The 15,532-nt window shown below is 35.6% G+C and overlaps 2 protein-coding genes across 3 annotated transcripts; one reads left to right on the forward strand and one right to left on the reverse strand.

The window, feature by feature from the left end:
• The first annotated feature begins 543 nt into the window (after positions 1-543).
• Positions 544-4,872, forward strand: LOC122581184 (putative disease resistance RPP13-like protein 1). 2 transcript variants are annotated; one of them, XM_043753352.1, is made up of 2 exons: positions 544-4,432; positions 4,565-4,872. In XM_043753352.1, exon 1 carries the CDS (start codon positions 695-697, stop codon positions 4,373-4,375), a length of 3,681 nt encoding a protein of 1,226 aa, XP_043609287.1. In that variant the 5' UTR covers positions 544-694; the 3' UTR covers positions 4,376-4,432; positions 4,565-4,872. The 2 variants fall into 2 exon arrangements, with proteins under 2 accessions (XP_043609287.1, XP_043609286.1); XM_043753351.1 differs by having other exon boundaries at positions 4,650-4,872.
• A 513-nt stretch (positions 4,873-5,385) lies between these two features.
• LOC122581186 (E3 ubiquitin-protein ligase SINAT2-like) lies at positions 5,386-9,779 on the reverse strand. The gene is made up of 4 exons (XM_043753355.1): positions 9,607-9,779; positions 8,018-8,257; positions 7,108-7,494; positions 5,386-5,942 (listed from the first exon to the last, which is right to left on the reverse strand). The coding sequence occupies exons 2-4, from the start codon at positions 8,219-8,221 to the stop codon at positions 5,619-5,621; spliced, it is 915 nt and encodes a 304-aa protein (XP_043609290.1). The 5' UTR covers positions 8,222-8,257; positions 9,607-9,779; the 3' UTR covers positions 5,386-5,618.
• Positions 9,780-15,532: the final 5,753 nt, after the last annotated feature.

Consider the following 15,532-nt stretch of genomic DNA (forward strand, 5'->3'; position numbering starts at 1 on the left):
GTAAACAAACCACTCTGATGTTCAAATTGAAAAAGAAAAGAGATGTTTGGTGAGCGACCAGTTAACAAAAATTGTAGCAGGTTTATGTGTTTGTGGAAATGGTATAGAATCCCGTCTCTGAGCAACGAGTTGCTAGAATGGAATGACTTACAAGGTATGTTGGATAGAACTTGCTCATTCCATTCTAGCAACTCGTTACTCATAGAGGCTCCTATACCATTTCCACAAACCCATAGACCTGCTACAATCTTTGTTAAATTGGTCGTTTCTTTTCTTTTCCAATCTGAACAACAGAGTGGTTTGTTACAGCTACAAGTTTCTTTTTTCGAAGCAAAACTAACAGAGTGCCGTTAGTTTGTGTAATTCAAATAATCCAGTATCTTGTTCACAGCAAAAGCTATACGAATAATTGACGAACAATTTTAGTGGGAAACAAGTGGAGTCTTATCTGCTCAACGTCCACACATAATAAAGGCATAAAGTCATGTTGTCTTTGTTTCTTTTCATTCTTTTTTTAAAGTGATTAGACAGACAAACAATCTTTTGTAATTATTTTCCAAAAGAAAAACTAAACCGGAAGGCTTATCAACTCGTACTATATACATCTTCCATCAATCATTATCTTTTCAAACCAATTAATTATCAAAGCTCTCAGAAATTCAAACCAATCTTGCAATCATTTTTGAATAATATCATGGCTGAAGTCCTTGTTAGCGCCATCGTGACTGTTCTGGTTGATAAGCTATACTCTGCTGCCTTAATGAGTTTTGCTCAATCTCAAGGAATCGATTCTCAGCTGAAAAAGTGGAAGAAAACTTTGCCCGTGATCCAAGCTGTGCTTGCTGATGCAGCCCAGAAGCAAATTACACAAAAACCAGTTGAACTGTGGCTGGTTGAGCTCCAGGATTTGGCATACGACATTGAAGACGTACTTGATGATATCGCCACAGAAGTTATGAAGCGAAAATTGCAAGAATCTAGAAATGGAAGCACAAGAAGTAGTAAGGTACTAAAGATGATCCCATCTTGTTGTACTAGCTTCATTCCTAATAATATCATGTATGGTCGTAATATTACCTCGAAGCTAGATGAGATTACCACTAGATTGCATGATCTTTCCGAGCAGAGACAGAGTCTGGGTTTAGTTGTGAATGGTGAAACATCAGCTAGCTATAGAACAAATAAACGATTAGAGGAAACTTCACTGCTGCCGGATGTGTCTGAAATATTGGGTCGGGATGGGGACAAAGAGGTTTTACTGGGGAATTTGTTGGAGGATGAAGGATCATGCAGTCATAAAAATGTTATCAGTATTGTGTCAATAGTTGGTATGGGCGGGATTGGAAAAACAACTCTTGCAAGACTTTTATACAACGACCCAAAAGTGAAGGGTCACTTTGAACTCAGGGCATGGGTTTGTGTTTCTGATGACTTCGATGTGTTTGATATCACCAAACAAATTTATCAAGCCGTAGTTGGGGAGGACAAAACGTTTACTAATCTAGATCTGCTTCAAATGGCTCTGAAAGAAAAACTTTCAAAACAAAGGTTCCTACTCGTTCTAGATGACGTCTGGAACGAAGACCACAAGAAGTGGGAAACCCTTAAACAGCCACTTGTAGGGGCACCGGGAAGTAAAGTTATTGTGACAACCCGGAACACCGTGGTTGCATCAGTGATGAACTCAGCTCAACCTCATAATCTGGGGGCTTTGTCTGGTGATATAGCATTATCTTTGTTTGCTCAATATGCACTTGAAGAACAAAACTTTGACAAACATCCATCGGTTTCTACAATTGCTCAAGGTATCGTTCAGAAGTGTGGGGGTTTGCCTTTGGCTTTGGTAACAATTGGGAGGGTATTGAAGACTAAAGGAATGGATGTTGTTGAATGGGAGGAGTTGTTGAAAAGTGAAATATGGAGTTCACAGGACGAAAGTGGTATTCTTCCAGCACTCAAGCTGAGCTACTATCATCTCCCTTCACATTTAAAGCAGTTGTTTGCATATTGCTCCTTGTATCCAAAGGACCATCTGTTTGATAAGAACGAACTTGTCCTAAAGTGGATGGCACAAGGATTTCTGTCCCAACCAAGAGGCGACAAATCAATGGAGAATTTGGGTCATGCGTATTTTCAAGAGCTGCATTTAAGGTGTTTTTTTCAGCCTTCAACAGATGTCGAATCAAGATACACAATGCATGACTTGATGCATGACTTGGCCATAAGCGTTGGAGGAAAGTTTTTCTTTATGTTGGATGAAAAGGTTGACAAAAATGGTCAGAATGAAAACTTTGAGAAGTTTCGCCACTTTTCATTCACAGGTGCGGAATATAGAATGTTCAAGGAACTACATAGAGCTAGATGCCTGCGAACATTATTACGTGTTGGTTATTGGGGAAGTAGATGGGACATTATTAATGCAGAATTACTTACTCAATTACGCTTTCTGAGAGTGTTGAGCTTAACTGATAATTCAATCACAGAGGTACCACAATCCATTGGTAATCTCAAGCATTTACGATACCTTAATTTATCCCAAACCAACATCAAAAACTTGCCAAAACAAGTCGGTAAACTTTATAATCTTCAAAGCTTGTTGGTTCGTCATTGTCATCAGTTATCTAGCTTGCCAGACAGTTTCGCAGAGTTGATAAACTTGCGACATCTTGACATGGTCAATACTTCAATGTTGAAGAAGACACCCTTAGGGATCGGTGGATCAACAAGTCTACAAACTCTAACTAAGATTTATATCGAAGAAGGTAACGGGTTTAAAATATCCGAGCTTAAGGGCTTGTCAGATCTCCAAGGTGCTCTTTCCATTGAGGGGTTGCACAAAGTGATACATCCAACAGAAGCAGATGATGCAAACTTACAACTAAAAAGAGGTCTTGATAATTTGTATATGGAATGGAGTGATGTCTTTGATGCTCTTCGGAGTCGAACTATCGAGTATGACGTACTTGAAAAGCTAAGGCCTCCCTCTAAGTTAAAAAGACTGAGCATTTCTTTCTATGGGGGAATGAAATTTCCTACATGGCTTGGGGATCCAACATCATTTGATCGATTATCAGAACTTATGTTAAGCGGCTGTGAAAACTGCAAATATTTACCAACGCTTGGGAATCTAAGTTCACTTCGGGAGTTGTGTTTGAGGGGCATGAAAGCGGTGCATATGGTGGGTTTTGAGTTGCTATCATCTACTAAACCTTTACATGGTAATGCTTTTCCGTCACTTGAATCTTTGGAAGTTGAAGATATGGAAAGTCTGGAGATATGGTCGACTAGCATTGGTGATGATGTCGAGGCTCCTCAATTGTTTCCCAGTCTTCGTGCGATTACATTTAGAAGGTGTCCGAAACTTGGTAAGGTATCATTTGGATTGATACCATTACTTAAGGATTTAACTGTAAAAGGTTGTTCACGGAAAGTGTTGAAAGACTTGGTTGGTGTGTCTTCATCAATCCGCAGATTGGAGGTGGGTGCAATTAAAGGGCTGACTCAACTGGATAAAGAAGTCTTAAAACATCTTGGAGCAGTTCAAGCTCTAGAAATCCAGGGTTGTCATGAATTAAGATGCCCGTGGGAACTAGAATTGGAAGCATGCAGATTTTTTCGGAGTTTACAAGAGTTGTATGTATATAACTGTCCAAAGCTGGAATCAATTAAGGGAGAGAAAGAAGGGGTTAATATCATGGGATCTCTTAGAAAAGTGGTTCTTCATAGCTGTGATGCACTGGAGAGTTACTACTGTCCGTCTAGTGTTGAGACGTTGGATATATTGACTTGTTCATCGTTGACATCATTGAGCTTCTCGAAATTGCAGGAAGAAGACCTCCCATCATCATCCTCTAATTTGAAGTATCTAAGGATTGGCAATTGCAATAATATAAAGTCGATCTCTAAAGAGCATTTGCAAAGTCTCACATCCTTGGAAGAGATAGAGATATATGACTGTCCATGCATGGAGGACTCATTTCCATCACGTGGGTTGTTGTGGCCTCCTAATTTGAAGAAATTAATGATAGGAGAACTAAAGAAGCCAATGTCAGAGTGGGGGCTTCAAAATTACCCACACTCTCTTGTTGAACTATCCTTACATGGAAAGAATTCAGGAGTGGTTTCATTTGGAATAATAGGGGAAGAACAAGAACATCATAATAATAAAAATACTACGACTATTAGTTCATCATGTTTTCTTCTTCCGCCATCTCTAACTTATTTATTTATCATTAATTTTGAGGGAGTGGAATCAGTTTCAGAGGTCTTACAGCACCTTCCTCACCTTCAAAAACTGAATTTTTGGAATTGCCCGAAGCTTAGAGATGTACCAATGACAACTTCATCTGTGACAGTACGTATGAGAAAATGGTAGACAAGAAAGGCACTGCCGAAAGGATTATATATCAGAAGCATTGACACATCATATATGGTATGTCATCATATATTAAATTCTATTAATCATTATACTACATTATCTATGCTCATTTTACTTTTAGCGCTAATGCGGCTTAGGTAATTAGGCCTGACTACATTTGTATTTATTTCACTTTGAGCTTTCCAGGTTGACACTTGTTTTAAGTGAGTATGAATACATCATTTGGTGATTTGAACATGTAGCCTAAGTTGAGAATTTCATACACTTGTAGACAGGTCACGTGGAATGCCAATGGCGAAAGGATTATATAGCAGAGTGGTAGAAGGGGGTTGAAAGCTTTCAAGGACCTGTCGAAAGAAAGACTTGCTGTTATGATCATTGACTTTCATTAATTGAAAGTGTTTGCTGTTGTCATTGTAGAGCATATCGTGATCTATATTGTTGTAAATTTTTTAATAAAATTTTTTCAATTGCATAGTTTAGTTGATGGTACATATTTGGTTTTACCATCCAGTATAATTGTGATTAGTATGCCATAGACATATCACTTTCTCTTACACCATCACCGGATATATGGCTAAAAATACCGTGAAACCATTTGAAATACTATAAAACCACCAAGACTATTCACCAATTTACAAGACTGGTAAAACCACCTAGACTTTTCACCAGACTATGGTTCTACTTAATATGATGGCGCAATAATATCAAGTACATTACTGGTTACCTTTCGCAGTTCTTTAAATATTTTATTGTCCAATAACCATAAGTCCATAAACTATATGATAACCATCAAATATATATTGAACAGTTAGAAATTAAGACAAGAATGTCTAATAACAATTAACAAATGATCATATATCATAACATATATGATATCCATCAAATGATCAATACAATCAAGAAATATCAATGTCAAAAGCATCAACTAAATAAAAAAAATAGTTCCAAACTTCTCATATTCTGAAATGACTGTATAAGTATATTTGTTAGAAGATTTCCTGAAATGAAAAAAGAAAAGAAAAGAAGCTTATATATGTATATTTTAAAACAAAGTTACCTCTTGCTTTAAAGATCATCCACAAAGCAAAAATGTTATATCTAAACCTTTACAAAGAGATACATATTCTCTTATACCACCCTTTCTTTCTTTCCTATTTCACAACAAAGAAGAAAAAAGAACTAAAAACATGATTGTGTAAGGGAGAGGACTAGAGGAGTGGAGGTGGTGTGTTTTGACTTAAGATTGTTCTTTCCATATCTGGCCGGCCACTTTCAGCTTCAGCTCCTTCCTATCACCCCCGGAGAAGAACAATGCTATATTCCTTGTTATGATCAACCCATCTAGACTATCTCTAACTGTTTTGTGACTGTCACGAATACTCCTTGGAACCCCTTGCCATTTTAGTTTTCTGCCATTTGCACCAACCTCAAGACTGTAGCTGAACTTGCTGGCGTCATTTTCGTCGCCCATAAAACGCAAAAATGCCATGTACACTGGTGCCATGCCCAAATGAAATGCCTCAAAGTGCAAACAGAATTGATATCCGAAGCAATTGAAAATCTACATTGAAAATCAAGAATGTAAATCCCATTGAAAATCCAATCTTCGTCTAAGGCCATTAGATTCATTTGGGCGGTATTATATTGGTAACAGGTCAAACGCGTCAAGTCAAGTGTATATAAATAGTGAAAACGATACGGCTCAAATGAGTTGAACTGGTTCAACTGGTCAATACTAGTGTATTAAATCATTTTATGTAATAGTTCATATTATTATTATAAAGCCAATACATCAAAAATTGTCATCAATTATTTACAAAAGAAAAGAACTAGAAAAAAAATGTGTATACCCTCGGACTCAACCACACCTAACCCACACATATATGACCCGTTACGACCCAAATCCATCATCCTGACCCCAATTACCTAACCCACACATATATATGACCTGTTACGACCCAAATCCATCATCCTGACCCTCAATACGCAAACCACATTTTGCTGCCTCTACTCACAGTTAAGCCAATTCCCTTTTTTTTTATTAACCGTGAAGGGGTGTTTGGATCACAGTCACAATTTGGTAGAGAAAAAACAGTGTGCCTAATCAAGTTTATGAATTGTTCCAAGCCTCTCTGTACACAATTTGGGTTCCGTAAAATCAAGTTCCAAAGATTTTTGGTTCGACATATTTATGTGAAGAAATCGGAGTTTAATTGTGGAAGTTTGACAGTCACCAAATACTACAAAAACTTTGAATATAAATAGTATTTACCAGATTCTTTATATAAAAACTTGGCAATACTAACACCCTAACGACATTTAATGTAATAACTAATTTGATTCTTTGAACATGCACGTGAATGTGAACAAATTAGATAATGTAGTTTGAAAAGTATAGAAAACTAATATTATCACTTATTGGGTACATCGTACCAAATTTATGGTATATCATGCCAAAACGATCTGGAATGAGCCTACCACCTACAGTTCGAATTTTAGAGCGTAACAAGTCACTATCCTGTACCGGAGCGATCCCAGTTCCATGTGACTATGGATTGAAATTTGTTTTGACAACGATTTGTGATATTAAATAACCAAAAATTAGATAATGAGCTGAAATACAACATGCAGTGGGAAATGGTATTTAGAGGTGCATTTAGAAAACAGAGTTTAAAAGTTGTACGCATCAGAAGCAAATTTAACTATTTAAAATAAATGGACCTTACCGTCAACATCCATGTAGCATTTTCAATTTCATGAGGATTGGGCTTTACGTAACGGTGGTTGAAGGTGGAGCCATCGTGCATATCAACACTGTGATCGGCCTTCAGATGTGCGACAAGAAATGGGATGTCACCTGTGACACAGCATTCTGTGCCTGCATATGGGCAATTATATCCACGATATTTGCAAATTTCTTCATGTCTTATCCTACTATGATAAGGAAAAATGTCTTGGCAGCCCAAGTAATTGTATTTGCATGGCAATTCTATCGACTCTGCAACTTTCTCCAAGGCCAGACAACGTATGTTTCCAAGCTCTTGCCGGCATATTGGGCAGCTATTTTGCATTTGAGATTTACAAACAACACAGATAGTGTGACCATTTGGACACTTCAGAAAACAAAAGCAATATTAGAACTACACATACATTTGATATTAAAACATAAACATCATATATACTACATAGTGGGTGTTTGGGTGTGCATTTTAGAAGTCATTGTGCGATGTTGAATAACCGAAATCATGTAATAATTGTAATAAAACAGTCCATAAAGTTGTACCGAATTTCTAACAAGTAGATGATTAGATGTGTAGGTATGGCATATCTTGATCATTCAAAGAATATATGTATTAAATGACATATTTGGGTGGATAATGAGAGACATTCAGTGAAATGCAGATAGACGTAACATTAACATCATTTTACCCTTAGGTAATCAGACTTATTACGACTGGATTGGAGCTGATGGTCCAGAGCTAATAATAATTAGACAGATAGAAGCCCATGGGCCATGGATTGCACTTTATCCGAACATTAGAAACTCATATAATCGTAAGATAATCAGTTCTAAAACGCAGATGCAAACAACCTCAGAAAGTCAGAATTGAGAAAATTTGTGGAAAGAGAACATACTTGATGAATTGGAGGGTGCATTATGTTTAAACACACAGGACACTCGAGTAGCTCATGGACTGCACTTTTTGGAGCCACTCCATGCCTTCCACCAGCTGATACACATAATCTCAGGCAACTTCGCCCTTCAATATTTGTAGATTTAAAACCACAGTCACCATGTGATTCAGTAACATCTTGATATATATTACCTCCAGGACCCATACAATATGGTGTTGTAATTTCCACCTTTTATTGCCCCTGCAAGAAAAATCTACCCAAAATTACCATCTCATAGTTTTACTTGCACAGTTGCAGTGTCTTCTCTTTCTGTTTGGCGTTTTCAAAGTAACACATCCAGTTTTACATTTTTGAAAACACAGTCAATTTCAGACAAACTAAAGAATAATAAAGTGCAAAAGAAACAGTTGTATAAACCTAGGCTTATTACATAACACAGAAAAGATAACCAAAATGTTATCAAAGACATAAACTTAGGTCGATAGCTTATTTCCCAAAAGAGTAATGTTCAAGAGTGTGCATTTTTGTAAGATATAGGGCCACTTTGAAACAAAAGGCTAATTCAAATAAAATGTCTAAATTGGTACCAAAAATATAAGCCTAGGCTTACCTATGAAAAGCAAATCTATCATACATACACAATCAAATGATCAGTATTTAATACTGTACAAAATACTATATTTACATCACAACTCACAACCAAATATGATCATTAGTTAACACGAAGATACTAAGTGTTACCTAAAACACAAGCAAATGATCAGCAACTAACACAAAAATGCTAAATTTACTTTGCAAGCAAATGATCAGCAATTAATAAAAAACTACTCCTTTGAAATCACAAAGAAAATGATCAGTAACTTACACAAAAATGCTAATATTCAATTCACACAAGCAAATAATCAACACAAAAATGTTAAGAGTAATTTTTTAATTCACAAGAAAATATTCAGTAATCAACACAAAAATGCTAACTTTATTAGCAACTGATCATAATTAACACAGAAATGGTAATATTTAATTCACAAATAAATGATCAATATATAATACAAAACTAGTAATTCTAATTCAGATAAGCAAATGTCCAATGATACTTAACACAAAAATGCTATACTTTATTCACAAGCAAATGATTCAGAAATCAACAGAAAAATTATAAAATTTTACTCAAAATCATATGATCATCAGTACCTATAATAGAAAAATGCTAGATTTATATCACAATCAAATGAGTGGTAATTAATACAAGAATATACTAATTATAATTAACAAAAAAAACGCTATATTTAATTCACAGTTTCACACAAGCAAAAATTAGTACTTACTTACTTAACACAAAAATGATAACTCTAATTTAAAGCAAATACTAATGATTAACACAAAAATGCTAAAAATAAAGTCTAATTAAAAAGTAAATGATCAGTAATCAACACAAAAATGCAAAACTTAATTGACAAAAAATCTACAAAATTTTAAACTCTCAACTTATTATTACACATAAAAATTAAAACTTTATTACACCCAAATCAAATTCACACCAGAATCATAAACACCCAAAAAGAAAAGAAAAAAAAGGATCAAATACTAACCAAAATAAGCAAACCCCAGATGAGAAATCCAATACCCAGAAGCCCAAAATATTTGAATCAATTAACCCATCAATATTTAAGGCTGAAATGATATAGTTATACAATTAATTATCTGTGTGTATATATACTTTGATGAGGTGGAAGACTAGATTGACGTGTAGAAACAGGAGTTTCTATGTATAAATAATATAAAGAAATATATTATATATTATATATTATTATATATATATATATATATATTATATATATGTGTATACAAAACAATGATTAATTATTAAAAATGGATTTTATGGAAAAATAAAGTCAAAGATTTGGGTTAACTTTCCCGTAAATCAATCGATGGAATGGAACAGTGGAGTTTTTTAAAATGAAAACTGAATATTGTATGATGTGTGTTTTGGGCAATTATTTTCAAAAGGTGATTATAAATTTTGGGAAATTATTTTCAAAAGAATATAAGAAAAATTATGTACTTTTGTGTTGTCATTTTCTTGTGTCCAGGGTGCACTTGTTGGCTTGTCACTGGATCTATTATTGTATTTTTATTTTCTATTTTTACACTACCTCAAGTAATCTAATTACTAATAGGGTCTCCCAAGTGCTCTTAGGAGTTTTTCACTTCGTAACTTCTTCCTACTGGTCATGAATTCAAATCCTATTACATGTAAATATGGTAAGAGGTCTTAATAATGTTATACTCATCTACTCATGAGAGAGCAAACTCTTTAGGGCATTGCCAGGATTCAAACCCAACATAAGCACACCAAAGTTGAAGGTATTAACCATTTATCCGCTCTACCTTTAAAAAAAAAAGTCTCGTTACAGCCTATCAATAAGGTTTCATAAACTTCAAAAGTGCCCTTTTTGATATAAAAAAAATATGTCTTATATGAACGTTAACGATAACATTTAAGAATAACTAGAAGCGTATTTAACATTTTTCTTATTTAATACTTTGAATTTTATTTAAAGATTTTGAACCTAATCATAAAATATACTATTTAGATCGTTTATACATTAGCTGAAAGAACACTTGTCTTTTACTCTTTTCGGATACTTGAATAATGAAAAGCCGTCCGTAAATATTATTTTTGTGTGTTCATTATGGTTAGTGAAAAATATAATATTGAAAAAATTTGATGGATGTAGACATGTAGTTATGGCCATCCTATCTTGAGGATATTAACGTGATCTCTTGTTTAATAAAAACGAGCATGGTATCCGCGCAATGCGGTATCCGCGCAATAGTAGAGAAGACATGTACCAGCAATTAAAACATTTGATGGATGTAGACATGTAGTTATGGCTATCCTATCTTGAGGATATTAATGTCATCTCTTGTTTAACAGAAATGAGCATGGTACTCGCGTAATGTGGCGACAGTACTGGAAAAGGCGATCTGCTTTATTAGAGATTTTGGGTAGTTACGTAAGGAAAAAAACAAAAAAGTCTAAGGGCAAATAAGGTATTTCAAAGACAGAAATATTTAATAGAGGTGGAATTCGCTTTATTAGGGAGTAGAGACGGGTACAAAGAGGGATGGATTTATCTTTTAGCCGACTTAAAATTGGGAGACGATTAATTCTACTAATTTATTAGTCTAAAAATCGTCTTAATTCATAAGATGGTGACATCCGAAAATTTAAAAGATAAAATTAGGAAAAAGATTATGTAAAATCTAATTATCTTATTTATATAGTTTTAAAAAAATTTTTAGACTAAAATTTAAAAGGATTAATCATTCTCCCTTTAAATTAGTCCGGTATCTGAGGGTGTTTGATTTAGGAAACATAAAGAATAAAAATTGTATTTAAGAAAAAGGGAATTTTATTATTTGGTGGCTGAAAATGAATATAAAAAATAACTAATATAAATAAATAAAAAAACACATTACTTAATTACTTTGTCTTTCAATAAATAATTAAAGTAAATACATAAAACCTCAACTACAAAAATATTTTCATTTATACCTTTTTCTTCAATTTATACAGAACGAAAAATAAAAGTAATAATCACTCACTTTTTCTTATTTTTGTTTTCATTCATCAATCACTTTTATTGTTCTTTTTTAACATATCAAAAGAGATTACAGTAACGAGAAAGGAAAAATATGACATATGATATTTAAGTTATCTAAAATGAGGTAACATATTATTATGGTTTATTTATATAACTTTTATATAACACATGTCGGTCAACAAATAAGCTAATCATCGAATTCGAGAAATGTGAATAAGAAAAGTGGTTGGGGAAGGACCACGCCACTTCTCGGTTAGCTTATCAACTTGATGCGGCGTCATGGTTAAGTGATATGTGAACCGGATAATTACTATACATGTTACGGATAAAATAAAACAAGTATTAAAGTACAAAATAAATAAAACAATCCATTTCCCTTAATTAAAATTTATTGTGCATTATGAAAATATCCATGCATCAATTTATAATTGTATTTTATGAATCTTCGTGCATCAGTTTTTTCATGATCCAATGGTGAAAATCTTATCTTATTTATTTTACTTTAATACTTATTTTACTAAAACCAGTCTCTTATTATACAAGTAAAAAGAAAAGGAAAAAACCAAAAAACTTAAACTATAGCTATAACCATTTTTATGTTTTTTGTTTGTATAACGGATTAGGTTAAAGGATTTGGAGGTGTTTGATGGGTTGGACGGCGATTCCCTGCTAGTAAGGTGTGAGAACTTTTTGTACGCCAGTTTAGATGTGTTTTAGATCTCTTAGGGTTTTGCCCGTGGATCTTGTATGTGTTTTAGGGTTTTGGCCGTAGTAGGCATAATGATAATGATAAGGGTTTTCCCCCTTTTATAGCTGCTTTTTCGTGGAGAATAAGTCTCTCACGCGTTTTGTATCTTTGGTAACGATCTCCTTTATTTAAGGAAGTGATATGATCGTATCTTTTCAAGTTTATCTTCTTTTCCCCAGGCTATGTGATACCCTGGGTGATCTTTTTAGTCTACCTAGGGTGAGGCTTTATCCTGGGTGATGGTGGATACACCATCAAGCCCCCCAGACTAATAATATGATGTGCCAAGATCGTGTTGTTAGTCTTAGCCGAAGAGTTAATTCTAGCCATCCTTCCCGCAGGGGGTTCGTGACTTATTCCCCAAGTAGGGTTTTTCGGGCCGTGTATATCACTTCTAAGAATAAGGGATTTGATTTGATCTTCTTTCCCTAGATATGGGATTCTTGATAAATGCAAATCTGTTCCTTGTTTATCGAGAGTGAAACGTACCTTTCAAGCATATCCTGCGTGTTTTCATCTGGGAGTCCGTTGTCTTTCAGAAGGTTTTTGAAAGGGACGATTTTGTACTAAAACGAATCTTGAATGGCCCTTTTTGCAAATTGACGGTAGTGCGGTTCATATCCCTATATAAGGTAAGCAATTGGATCCGAGTTTTTGTTTTTCACTTTTGTTAATAGATTCCATAGATGAAGTGGGGTTATTGGAAAAAGATGAGTGTTTTCTGCAAGCATGGCCGGATAAAGACTATTGGCCAGAAGTTTAAGCTCGGTGCCAGGTCGTATGTGGATATGATAAAAATTCGCCGGTTGGAGTCGGATCTGGAAATCCTATGGCGGCATTCTGAAGATTGTGGCATGTCCGCTGGTGTTGCCTCTGTTTCATCCTATAGCTCTTGGAGTTTTTTGTCCAGGCTATACGTCTTTATACCTTTTTCAGGATTTTGTTGTATGCACTTGCTTTTTCAGCAGTTAGGCATATGCTTTGATAAAATCATAGGAGTATGATTTTGAAATGCCATTGCCTTGTTTGGCGTTTTTGGGCATGCATTCTATTATAGTCATGACTTTATTATAATATGCTTTGCCTTTTTTGGCTTTTCGAAACTACGTGTGTGAGGTTGCGATCCTTCTTCACCATGAATCATAGTTTTAGTACACCGGAGGGTTTGTAACCCGTCCTTGTATTAGTCCGGTAGGCGTCCCCACCATTCTTTAATAGTGTACTTTAATAGGATATGTTGTAAGAGTTGGAGATCTTCTCTCCTTTTCTCTTGTTCAACAATAGAGTATTTATTTGCACATAAGAGTTGGAGATCTTCTCTCCTTTTCTCTTTTTATTTATACATATATATATATATATATATATATTAGATATATATATATATTAACAATAAAACTTACGTAGATTTGTTGCGTTCCATGTCCTGTCAACGGGGTTGCCATCTGTCGTTGAAAGCTTGTACGCACCATTTCCGATGACTTTATCGACTTTGTATGGTCCTTCCCACGTTGGCCCCATTTTCCCCAGGTATTCCACCTGGCTTGCGCTGTTGAGCCTGAGGACGTAATCACCGACTTTGAAGCTGTCTGGGTGAACTTTTTTGTTGTAATATTTCTCAATTCTTTGCTTATACGCAGCCTCTCTTATTGAAGCAATTTCCCTTCTTTCCTCTAAGAAGTCGAGGTTTATACGCATTTCTGTGTTATTGTCTTCTTCATTGACATTTGTCATTCGACATGTGGAGACTTGTATTTCCGCAGGTAAGACTGCTTCTGATCCAAAGGTTATGGAGAATGGGGTTTCCCCATTGCTTTGCTTGGGTGTTGTACGATGTGCCCAGAGTACCAATGGTAATTCATCCACCCAGCCACTATGGCTACGTCCCAGCCTTTTTTCCATGCCTTTCACAATCTGTTTGTTGATTGCTTCTACTTGTCCATTCCCTTGTGGGTGATATACTGATGTGAAAGATTGCTTTATGTTTAGCCTTTGACACATTTCCGTGAATGTACCCTCCGCAAATTGTTTTCCATTGTCTGAGACTATCATTTGTGGTAGTCCAAAGCGGTATATTATATATTCCCAGACAAAATTCTCAATTGTTTTTCCATTTATGGTTGCCACAGGTTTTGCTTCTACCCATTTTGTGAAATAATCAATAGCCACAATTAGAAATTTTACCTTTCCTGGTGCTTTGGGTAGTGGCCCCACTATGTCAATTCCCCACTTTGTAAATGGCCATGCGGATGTTACCGATGTCATATCTTGCTTTGGTAGTCTAGGGACGTTTGCGTGCAATTGACATGCTTCACAATTTTGCAAAAGCTTGGCTGCGTCTCTGTGCATGGATGGCCAAAAATACCCCAGGCGCAGTGCTTTTGTCGCCACTGACCCGGGTCCTGCGTGTAGTCCACAGATTCCTTCATGGATTTCGAAAATTATTGTTTCTGCCTGTTTGGGTCCCACACAGCGTAGCCATGGGGTCAAAAATGCCTTCTTGTAAAGGTTCCCATCCGTCAACTTGTATTGTGGAGCTTTGATTCTTATTTTTCTTGCTTCGTTTTCATCTTCTGGCAATATTCCGCTCACCAAATATTCGGTTATCGGTGTCATCCAGTTTTTTCCTTCTTCTTTAACTAAATCATGCACCTGCTTCTCGTATATGGATCTTTCTTTCAGGACCTCTATTAGTACTTTCTTCCCCAGGTGTTCAAATGTTAACGAGGCTAGCTTGCTTAGAGCATCGGCTTTTTTATTTTGATTTCTTCGTATGTGCTCGATGTCGAAGCTTGCAAATTGCTCGATTAATTCCTTTGTTTTTCCCAAGTATAGCTTTATGATTTCTCCCTTGGCCTCGTATTCACCTTTGACTTGGTTGGCTACGAGCTGGGAGTCCACGAAAGCTTTGATGCTTCTGATTTTCATGTCTTTGGCTAGGTCCAATCCTGCTATCAATGCCTCATATTCTGCTTCATTGTTCGTTGTTTCAAACTCGAATCTTAGGGCATATGTATATTCTTGCTTGTCTGGGTTTTATTAGTCGTATTCCGGCCCCGCAGCCTTCTGAACTTGATGCTCCGCCAGTGTATAATTCTCAGGTTTCAGAATCTGCTTCCCCAGTCACAGTGAGTGTTGTGGAGTGAGTTACTGAATTTCCTG

Source organism: Erigeron canadensis, chromosome 9 (assembly GCF_010389155.1).
Source record: "Erigeron canadensis isolate Cc75 chromosome 9, C_canadensis_v1, whole genome shotgun sequence".
In the NCBI taxonomy this organism is placed as follows: domain Eukaryota; kingdom Viridiplantae; phylum Streptophyta; class Magnoliopsida; order Asterales; family Asteraceae; genus Erigeron; species Erigeron canadensis.